We start from the raw sequence: 11,908 nt of genomic DNA, 5'->3' as shown, positions 1-11,908 counted from the left end.
ACTCTCAAGAGGGTCAGATCATTCATGCCCAGTAATTTGCTTATTTCAAGAATATAAAGCAGCAAAAGAAGAAGCTCATAGGTTTTCATCATGGCTACTGGGGGTTAAGTGCTGGGGGATGCTTGCTTTATCCACTTAAAAGCCTGGCAAGCTGAGACTCCTTTTAAAACCTGACATTACACAGCCTGGGAAAATTACCCAGACAATTACTTGCACATCCATTCTTATAGCTGACACCTGGTCTAATGCAGTAAGCTGTTCTTCAAATTATTTGTTCTGTGGTATTTATTGGAGTGTTATGAAAAGGCTGATTTGCTTATTTCACAAGAGAGTGAGAGCCACACCTCCTTTCTCATGTTTTGTTTAGACATATTTGCATGTGAGAGGTGATGCTCCCTCATCTGTACCCACTTTACTTTCTCTTGCACTATATCTTATATAGATAAGCATGATCAGCATCAAAGAGACTTGATGTGTTCACCCGGTAGAAATAGTTGGACTGATCTTATTCTTGTGCAAAAGCAGCACACCTGGGCCTGCTTTTGTTGGCGAGATACTCGCCAGATGTGCTCCCGTATGTGCATGGTGCCAGTTTCAAAATCTAAGACCATATCTTGTCCCATATCACAATATCAATATATTGCCCAGCCCTAAATTCAAGTAATCTGTGCTCATCTTATCAAGGGATTGCACGGACTGAAACTGTAGTGTTTATATTCAATACAGGTACAAATAAAGCAGTGATTTTAGTCCTCTCTACCTGCCCCTTAGCAGTAGGGTTGGGTACCTTTCGCATCTGAACCAAGTTCAGTACCGATACCGGTACCTGAAATTCGGTTCCAGGTACCCAACAGTACTTTTTTTCGGTACTTTCCCTCTGTAATTACAAAAAAAATTTCAGTTGTAAAAATAATTCCAAACCTATTTATCCTATTAGAACATTATGTTATTTATTTAGAATATTTTACACTTTTTACACTTCATCATGACCATTTTTAATTGCTCTTTTAATGTTTCATGTAAATCACTTTGAATTGCCTTGTTGCTGAAATGTGCTGTAGAAATAAAGCTTCCTTGCCTTACAACCTCAGCCTGTCAGTCAGTCCCCAGGGCATATAAACCACTGTTGTGCCTGCTTGTCTCACAGGAAGTGTAACGTCAACAGCACAGCGACTGCTTTCGGCTCGCTATTAATATCATATCACAGTGAATGGTGTGTGCGTGAACCTGTAACCACACTTGAAACCACTTTATCTGCATTACCGTGACTTCAACAAAACGTGTTTGTGTGTGTTTGTGTGTGTTTGTGTGTGTGTGTGTGTGTGTGTGTGTGTGTGTGTGTGTGTGTGTGTGTGTGTCCTCTCTGTCCACATGCAGAGAGGACAGGACCGAAATTTGGCACGGTTTGATTTGACGTGAACCAATACTCAGTAATACCGATGTGATTTGGTCGGTACCGGTAAAAGTACAGGACTTGTCTCTTACCATTCTAACAGCACCGTTAAAATGGTAAGAGACAAGTCCATTGGTGGAAACTAGAGCCATAGTGGTATACCATTAAAATAGAAAATATCAGCTAAAAAGACCATCCACCTTTCCTTAACAGTGTCAGTCAAAAATGTTTGTAAAATGTTTCATTATTTTAAACAACACATTTTAATGTCCAGACACACCAAACCAACAATAAAGAACTAGCAACGACGAGGGCAGATAGTTGCCTAAAGTTGCACCTGAGCACACTGCAAAGACTACAGCCAACGGCAAACCATCACGTATTTTCTGTGCATGCTGCACTAGGGCTGGAGGATTAATCGAAAATTAATTCGACATTAAAATTCTGAAATTGTTAAAGACGCATTTTTCCCATGACGATAACTTCAATAATTTATTTCTGTTGATAGGCCTACTTTCTCCTTAAAAACATTCTACCGCGTGTGCAGGGTCCGAAATTAACACTCGCCAGTCGCCAAGTGCGGGGGCGGGCCGACGCGCGCGCACACAAACACTGCGCACACACCAGTGTCAGTACCCGATCCGTTGTCACTACCCAAAGTGAGAATAGTGCAGATTTGAGTTGCGCATGCTCAGATTTAAACGGTTTACGGCATAACGTGTCATACCCGATGTTAACCGAGTCAGACCGGCTTTGGTCGAGTGCAAATGTGAGTTGCGCATGGTCAGATTTAAACTGTTTACGGCATAACGTGTCTTACTGAAATTTGTGAAATCTGTAAAATAATAAACTTTTCTCTTTACATACAATAACAGAAGATGGGAATCATTTCTAAAAACGTTTTAGCAATCTATGATTGTTTGGTTGCTAACGTTAGCTCAAAACGCCATTCAAGTGACATAAAGTGTAACAGCCTGTGTCTGATTGCTAATTTGTAGCTAGCAGTCATTTCAAAAACGTTTTAGCTCTCTATTATTGTTAGATTGCTAACGTTGGCTCAAAACGCCATTCAAGTGACAGCCGATGTTGTGTTTGATTGCTAACTTGTAGCTAGCAGTCATTTCAAAAACGTTTTAGCTATTTATGATTGTTTGAATGCTAACGTTAGCTAAAAACGCCATTAGCATCTAGCTAGTAGGCTAGCTACTTGATTGCTAACGTTAGCTCAAAACGCCGTTAGCATCTTGTCGGCTACTTGTCGCAAAGTGACGCATGCGCAACTCACATCTGCACTCGTCGCAAAGTGACGCATGCGCAACTCAAATCTGCACTCTACTCACTTTGGGTAGTGACACCGTTCCACCTGCACAATCCGTTCTGCGCATGTGCAAGATGACACGTATGCCATGATGTAGGCGCAGATGATAATGCTGCGTTCATGCCACCTCGAAATAACAGGCACCGCCCCACTGGTTACGTTGTTTCTGCAGCTAGATTCAGTCTAAAATAACGTTAAGTCAAAGTTAATGGGAAAAGCAGGCTACAGCTAAATTAAGACATTACAGTAATAACAATAAAGACAAGTATTGAGTGATTGTATTTTAAATGAGCACAAGTAAAGTAGAACTGACGTAACAGCTGTTATATATGTTAACGTTTATTTTCAAGTTTTATTTTGAGGGTCTTTTAAAGTTTACATGCTGTCTCAGCTAGCGGTTAGCCGAATTAGCTGTTAGCTAAACTAACGTTAGCTTAACTGTGGAGGCTAACGGCAGACCGCTGCATTCAGCTAGCGGTTAGCCAAATTAACCGTTAGCTAAACTAATGTTAGCTTCCCGGTGGGGGCTAACGGCAGACTGCTATAATCACCTAGCGGTCCGCCGAATTAACCGTTAGCTAAACTAACGTTAGCTTCCCGGGGGAGGCTAACGGCACACCGCTATAATCACCTAGCGGTCCGCCGAATTAGCTATTAGCTAACTAACGTTAGCTGGAGGCTAGCGTGTGAACATCTTGCGCATGCGCAGAACGGATCGTGCAGGTGGAAGCGGTGCCGTTATTCCAAGGTGGTGGTGGAATGAACGCAGCATTATCATCTGCGTCTACGTCATGGCATACGTGTCATCTTGCACATGCGCAGAACGGATTGTGCAGGTGGAACGGATCGGGTACTGACAACCAGACACTACCTTCTGTTTACTGATAGCTAGCTTTTAATTAGCTAGTAAGTGGCGATTTTTGGCAGCCAGCCTTCCAAAAGAAAGCACAATGAAATTAAATGTTAACTTATCATTAACCGTTGACCGACAAGCAGGAAACGGAGTCTCAGTTCACCCGTCTGGAATGCTCTGACACACTGTGTCCGCGGACAGCTGTAGGCTTGTACCGGTGTTGATGTTCTGTGCGTTGTCGGACACATGCAGTCCCTTTCCTGAAACCGCTTGCAGGACTGACGCAAGTCCACAGCGGTCCGCGGCGTGTATGTCCGAGCCGGTCTCCAGCGCCTCCACCTGCAGGTTGTCAGCCGTGTGTCTGCCTGGTGTACTCTCTGACGGCCGATTTAACTCGCCGGTCCTCATATAGTTTCATGTGTCACCTAGCTCTCCACAAGCAGAAAAAAGAGGAGCTTAAAAAAAGTTAGGACTAACAAGTTAATTAGCAGTTAAGAAATAGATTGTATAGCCTATTTACATTTTTATCATGCAAAAGACGTTTTTTTAAACTGTCAAAATTCATACAAAAAAGCGTCCATCGAGGTTGGTTGGCGTGGCGGATGGGTAAAACACAGGACTTTCACCCAGGAGAGCCGGGATTGTGTGGCGATTTTCAGCCTTTTTTTATTTATTTATTTTTGTTATTTTTTTTTTAAGCCTTCCCCAATGTTCGCGATAGTACGTCACGTTCTCGGGATAACACGCAACGTGGCGACGCCACGTGGTGGGTATGTTTACATCTGCTGTATACAGCGTACACATACGCGTGGATAGCTGAAAATGCGTACAGATAACACGCCATTTGGCTTTAGGAAAAGTGGTGTGTATGTTTACGCAAAGTTGTGTGTGTGTGTGTGTTCGTGTGCGCTCTTGACTTTAGTCGCTCACTTGCTCACTTCAGTTTCTCTTCTCGTGCACGGATTCTTGCATGTGATTTCTCCACCGACAAGGGCCAATGTGTGGGTCACACCCCAAAAACTAGGGCGACGGACGCTCATCGACAGCCTGCCGTTGGCCGATGGCGTGTCAGGGCCTTGTCAGATTAGGTCAAAGGCCACTCTGACCCAGTGTCAGTGATGCATCTCAGAAAACAGGGTTATGGATTATTAGGTTGACTTTTGTATCTGCCTTAATGTGTTGTTACAGTCAGTTTAGTTTTCAGCAGGATACCACTGTGGTATATTCGTTTTATAAGAATGATGTTTTTGCAAATCAAAAGTAAGCGTTTTTAATTTGTAACCTCATTAAATAACAAGACTGTCATTTTGGGCACTGTATCCTAGTAAATAGTAATAAATAAATGCATCCTTGCACTTATCACATTTAGTTTCCCCATGCTACTTATGTTAGTTATGAGTCTCTAGTAGAGGCTTCACGGTTATCCTTTTGGATTATTTGAACTTTCGATGTCTGGCTGATCCACTGCTAGCGTTGATAGAAATTGAAAGTGTTTGTTTCTGATGTAGGCAGTGAAGCACTACATTTTTCTGTGCTGCTGCTCATCATTGCTCATACCTGACCTATTTCTTTTCCTCATGGTGGGCTCGACGCCTGAGATTGCTGCCTCAGAGACTGCTTTGGTAGAACAGTCTGGATTGAAATGAGTTGCTAATTTGCAAGCTTTGCCAGAACTATTTAACTGTGGTATTTATAGACCAGAGGAGGAATCTTTCATTTCATTTTCTGCCCCGGCCTGTCTCTGCGCTTTTCTGTCTGCTTCTCCTGTGTTTATTTCGAGAGTTGTTAACTGTCCGAGCGATTTTTAGCATCTCATGGAGCAATCTGCACTTCACAGGCTGGGGCCTTACTAAATGGAGCTGAACATAAAAAGACCACAGTCTACTGTATAGAGTCAAGTGAAAGTGTTTTTATTTTGTATATTCACAGCATGAATCTTGTGCGTGCTGGAATGGTGTACACACACACACACACACACACACACACACACACACACACACACACACACACACACACACACACATGCGCACGCTCCGCACACTTAACCTGGAAAGCAGCCAGCGTCTCTTTGTGCTGGTCTACTCAGCTGTGGAAGGCAAGGTCCATCGGAGTCAGATGGCTCAATTACGGCTACCTGACCAATCTTGCCTCGGGATCAGAGGGTATCTCTGTCTTACACACTCTAGCAAAGGCAGTGCACCGCTTGCTGTGTTTGGACAAGACCCATCGACCATCATCCGCCTCAGGGGGATGACCTCAGCATCACCAAGGAAATGCTGTATTGTAGAGCACAGGATGTGGAAGCTGACATTCATTAGAAATCAACCACCATATTTTGCGACGTGTAGAGATGCACTGATTACAACTTTCTAGGCCGATTCCGATTTTCTTTGAGTTAGGCCCGCCTATATCGATTTTAGCCGATTCCGATTTCATTTTTTTTAACCACTTTGCAGCACACACAAATATTTATTTTCTGTCTTTTCTTTAATAGAACATTTTGCACAGATCATAGAAAATGTTTTGAACAGATAATGGATCACTATACAATAGAACTATATAAATTACTCCTGGTGTGGGAAATTCACACACATCTAAAGTGCAATGTTAGAACCATTTCCTTCTTTTCACATCCGATATCCCAAAAAAAAAAATGTGATTTGGGTTTTTGGTGTCGTCCCTCCACGCCCTACTTTTTCCTTGCAGGTGTTGCATATTGCAAACTTGTTATCTTCTGCACACACGCCGAAGAATTTCCAAACAGCTGACATGCTGCAGGTTAATTCACGAGGTTCCCTACATGTGCGAGAATAGAGCGGACACGCGCGTCACACAAAGGAAAACGAGACCGCGCTGTGGCGTCCGCGTGTGCGTGCGTCCTTGAGAACTGTAACTCGTATAACTTCTGTTGTCAGTTAATTGTAGCATTGGCCAGCATGAAATCGGCATATGTCAGACTGACCTGCCGGTCGCCGGTTCATGGCCGAGCACGTGAAAACCGGCCAATTCCGGTCACCGGCCGGTCTATCGGTGCATCTCTAGCGACGTGTATTGTCTGTTAAGATTTGGATCAGTTGGCGCCCAGATAGCTCAGTTGGTAGAGCGGGCGGCCATGTGTAGAGGTTTACATCTCGATGCAGCGGACCCGGGTTCGATTCCGACCTGTGGCCCTTTGCTGCATGTCATTCCCCCTCTCTCTCCCCTTTCACTTCTTCAGCTGTCCTGTCATTAAAGGCCTAAAATGCCCAAAAACATAATCTTTAAAAAAAAAAAAAAAGATTTGGATCAGTTTTTTTGTTTTTTTTGTTTATCAGTTCAACTTGATGAGCTCACTGAATTCATGCTCAATGACTCGGTGAGGGCTGCAGCTAACTATTTTCATAGATTAATCTGGTGATAATATAATAATTATTATTAATAATTTTTGTTTAAAAAAAAAAAAGCAATCTGTTTTTAAATGTCAGGAAAAAAAAATGTCCTGAAGAGTCTTCCTAGTTGCTTGTTTTGCCCTATTTGACTAATTGTTTTGGGACAGTCATGCAAGCATTGGGCATGGTTGGTTTCTTTTTTGTTGTTGTATGCGTATAAATTGTTGTGCTTCAGAGTGAGTGCATACATTGCAGTAATAACAGTCTCCCTCAGGGACTAGTCTGACTGTGCCAATTCTGCAATAAATAAAGGTTGACAAATCTGCCGCTAAAACTTTCTGCATTTTCTGAAGAAATTTCAACCAGCTTGAACACTTTGTCTATAAAAAAAATTATAAGTCTGCAAGGAGATGTTACATCTCCTCTGTGTGATTTATAAATAGGCACTCCTCACCAAAACAATAATTGAAGACAGACCCACTCATCCAATGAATATATTCAGCCCCCTTAAAGGAAGAAATGACTTGCTCTGGTGTTTAATTAATTAGCTAGTAGTATTATTTCTGTAAAATGTTGTACTCGGGTAGCTCATATGCTTCCGTCACTTGACATGCTTTTGTTGCGTTTTCAAACTTTTTAGATAAATCTTAATGAGTATGGAAGTTGGAATACTTTCAAGCAAACCTTTTTAGTACATTGGTTGGCAGTGTCTTTGATGTAGGAATCTCAAAGCAAGGCTCATATGGTGCCTAGATCATTTATTTTCATACCGCTTCCCAGAAGAGCTTGTTAGGCGTCCGCGTTCTTGAAATTGATAATGAGCTTATGTACTCTTTGAACAAAAGGCGGGGTTTATTTGTTTTAAAGCCCCTTGCCGGACCCCCCCCTTATGCCTCACTTCACTGTGACTGCTCTGTGTGTGTTCTAGTATCTCATAGGTCCTGGGCTTTCAGATGTTGAGGTCCATCATCAAGCAGCTCCTATCAGTCTGAGCCACCCCCATTTCTCTATTTTCTTTCCTTTTTTGTTTGGAACCCTCTCCCAAGGCCAAGCCAAGTGTGAGACTCGAGACTTGTGTTTCTGGCTTCACCGCCAGCTAATCTATATGCTAATGAGAAGATAATAATCAATGGGGTTCATGCATGGTTGGCCCCAATCAATAGCACATTGCACCAGCAAACGATTCAAATGGCTACATTTCATACAGCTAGACAGTTGGGTGGCGTGTTAATGTGGTGGGGCAGAGCATAAGTATGCCATTATCCTCTGGTTGTATCTACCCTATTTCACATAAATGAATTCTGTTGTCATTGAGGAGAGGGTTGAATTCAGCTGCAAGCTATCCCATTTATTTTTTTTTAGGAAGGGAACGTAATTTTCTACTCTTATTGTTCTGCATTTCATTTCCATAAATGCTATATAAATAAATAAATATGAATAGGTGGTTTGACTCTTTCCTGCTGCGACTTGGCTAGCCCCTCGTTGATTCTGATGTATATCATTAGTTGAGTTTGGGCATTAATGGGTCCGTTTTTAGCAGGATTAGGGTAAATTTGGCTAAAGATTTAGGTCCTTTTGTGGAAATGGTTTTCAACCTATCCTGTAGACTTTCAAATTTGAGGAACTAAAAATGGAAATGGCGCCTTCAGTTTTCAGCTGTCCAGACATAGACTTAACAAAGTAAAGAGTGTGAGATTTCTGAGCTTTTTTGAGATTTTAATGAAATACCTCCTTACCTTGGATTTGACTTTTTTTTTTTTTTTTTTTTAAATAGTTAATGCAGTCTACCTTATGTCGGAGGTTGCATACATCCTAAAAAAAAAAAATCAGTATTCAGTCCGAGGGGGAGGGGAAAGACAAGAGTAAAATCATTACCATCATCTTCATTAGAGAGGATCCTGCTGTCCAATCAGCATGCTGCTCTGCACGGGGATTCCATAGGCACCCCGTTGGCTGTCGCTAGGATACCACATAATCAGGAGGCAGGCTGCGGCCTGGTTGGTGGAGTTCGGGTGTTGATGCTGGGGCGACGAGCTCGCGGTGTGTTGGGGGTTGACGAGAGGTGCTGGGGTTTGGATACAGCACAGAAACACGCTCGCACGCGCTCATTCATTCACTCAGTCAGCAAAGCAGCCAAACACTCAGTTAGCCAGACAAAGAGGAGCAGCATCCTGCAGGAAGACAGCAGGCTCCCGGGGGATGGGGCATCATACCCCTGCATCGCGTTGGGGGGGCCGGAGGAGGTAGGAGCACCAGGGTTAGGGGGCTTTGTCTTAGCAGCAGAGATCCCCTCCGCACACACGCATACATTTCTCTATGGATCTCCTGGCTATTAAAGCCATTATCACACATCAATCGATTTGTGCAGCGTTCTAGTGATTTATTTATTTATTTAATTTTTTTTGTGGGTCATCAGAGTTTCCCTATATGCAAGCTGAAGGATGGACACTGATGGAAGCTCCTGCACTTCCTTACTGTGATCTAAGCTCTGTAGAGACAGCCAGTCTGTCTGACATTCTCTTAAAAGCTCTCATCTTCCTGCAGGCTATGCACATCCTCTAGACACAAAACTGACAGTCGGGTTCTTGCGGTCTTGTAATGCCAGCGTGTGTAGATCAATATGTTCTCTTGTGAGGCGCGCAAGGAGCTGCAATTGTGTTGTTATGGTGTCGACCGGCTGCTTGTAATGCGTTACAGGCTGCTGGCGCTGCTTTGATGTGCACACATTGGCTTTACCACTCTTCATGGGTACCAGGGTTTTTCCCCAAACCAAACCAGCTCAAAGCCTGATTGTAGTTGGAGACGTGGAATTGGGGTTAAGGACTGGAGTGGAGGGGGTGTTCTCCATTGCAGCCCTTCACCGATGGATGAGTGACTCCTCTCAGAAAGACGGAGAATGAAGGCATCATTACCAGAGGGGATTCCCTCCCCTCTCCACACACATGGAGGCAATGGGAAACAGAGTGTAGGATGTAGGCTAATGACGGCAGGCGGGCAGGCAGGCTTTTTCGCTTTGTTTACAACCAGAGAGCCGGACTAAATTTCAGCTTTTATGTAGACGAGACATTTAAAATCCACGACAGACACTGCCGAATGCAAACTCATGGCTCCTTTGTTTTGGGGAATTTACAGTTGACTGAAGTTTTTATATTTTTACTAAATATAAAATAAATACATTCTGTCAGTTGAGTCTCCATTCTGGCGTGTTTTGGCGGTTATTCATGTTTTTATTTATATCATTCTCATTTAATGCAATGAGCCCAAACGTTCTTGCTTAAAGAATAGTGTTGACAAGATCTTTTTGTTTTGCATGTTAAAACATTTTTAATTGCTTAAATTTGAAAACTGTAGGATCCATTATTGACATGCTAATTGCCTAATTTGTTGAGCATTTCATTTAAAAGCACATACAGCTCTGCAAACAAAGGCCAAACTCAAACTCCAGTCTTTTTCTCATTCAGTGACTGATTTGTTTACTCAAATATTTAGGGCTATTCAGCTTTTGCCATTTCAAGGAATAGCATATGTTTTTGTAAGATTGCAGTCTTTTTCCAAGTCTGCTTTGTAGCATAAGTGGGCTCTAGAGCTGTGCTTTGGCCCCTAATCCGTTCAAAAGAAAATTGAGGAGGAAATAGCCTAAGAATTGCAGCATGGCTGCTGCCTTGCTCCTTATTCAATTAGTTCCATCACACCCTCTTTCTTTCCACTCCAACCATTTCCTCAACCTGCTCACTCAACCTTTAGCCCCCCCCAAAAAACTAATCACACCTCTAACCTCAAAGCTAGAAATTCCATCCTCCCTGTTTTGGCCTCCTTTTTTTTATTTATTTTTTTTAGCTATGTTACATCAGCTGTCATGCTGTTTGAGTTCCACACACACACACACACACACACACACACACACACACACACACACACACACAACAAAAAAAAACACACACACACACACACACACACACACACACTCATTAATCCCAGCATGTCTTCTACACCGCTAGCATCTCAAGTCCTCATGTTCATTTTGAGCTCTGCTTCATCAAAGCCTTCTGATCTTTCTTCATATTCTTTTGACAAAACATCATCTTTGCCTCCACCAAGGAAGGATCCTTTCTCTCCTTCCATCCTTCCATCTTATCACCTGTCGTGCTGCAGCCCCCTCCGTCTCATCTGTCTGAAGAGTTCTGAACCTTTTCCTCTTGTGCTAATGGTTAGCAGAGCATCAGGGGACCAACCTTTTTAAAAGGCTTTTATAGAAGGGTCCTAAATCATTCGTTCTCTTCTCCTCTATTCTCATGACCGTCGAGAAGAAATGGAAGTCTAAGATACTGCATGTCATATAACATGGTTTCGACACAGTACTTTTGTATTAGCAATTGTCTGAGCAATAATTAGGCCTATAATTTTTTTAAACTCAATGATATGGTGCTTGTATCAGGGTTTGGGGCATTTTGATGGGAGTGTATGCAAGGGAGTTTTAGTCCCAGTCATTAGAACAGCCTCTGCTGCCTTCCTAATTAACTTGCACCAAATGTGTGTGTATGTGAAACGCTCCACTGTTTAAGATGTAATTTAGGGAGACCACTAATGCTAGCCAGCCCCTCTGCCTTTTATGCTTAATTCACTGGATTTCATTAGCTTCCCACATTTTTGTGTGCTCCTCTAACCAGCTTTGTCGTGCCATGCTTCACTTTCCGTTTTTGGAGAATGGAGTCATACACTTTGGATAGGGTTTGAGAAACTGAGTTTCTAACTGTAATCTTAGAACAATGCAGGGGTGGTTTGTTTGAGCCCTACAGGCTCCTACATTTAGATTTAATATTCCTGTTGCGAATATGTGCATGAAAATAAACAGACTTCAAAAGAATCATTCATTTCCCAGTTGACGCTCGTCCTACTGCAGATTTGTGTAAAACAGAACTTTGCTGTAGTATTTACTGCAGTGAGTCCATCAAAACGTGCAGTTTTACCATAGCAAG

General features: G+C 42.6%; 1 protein-coding gene across 1 annotated transcript in view; it reads left to right on the top strand.

The window, feature by feature from the left end:
* The first annotated feature begins 9,084 nt into the window (after positions 1-9,084).
* phc2b (polyhomeotic homolog 2b (Drosophila)) overlaps positions 9,085-11,908 on the top strand; it is a 30,666-nt gene continuing 27,842 nt past the window's right edge. Inside the window, 1 exon segment of the mRNA XM_039798308.1 lies at positions 9,085-9,175. Within this exon segment, the coding sequence (XP_039654242.1) occupies positions 9,132-9,175 (44 nt within the window). The 5' untranslated portion in view covers positions 9,085-9,131.

This window comes from Perca fluviatilis, chromosome 4 (genome assembly GCF_010015445.1).
Source record: "Perca fluviatilis chromosome 4, GENO_Pfluv_1.0, whole genome shotgun sequence".
NCBI classification, from domain to species: Eukaryota; Metazoa; Chordata; class Actinopteri; order Perciformes; family Percidae; genus Perca; species Perca fluviatilis.
This window is presented reverse-complemented; position numbering and strand designations above follow the sequence as displayed.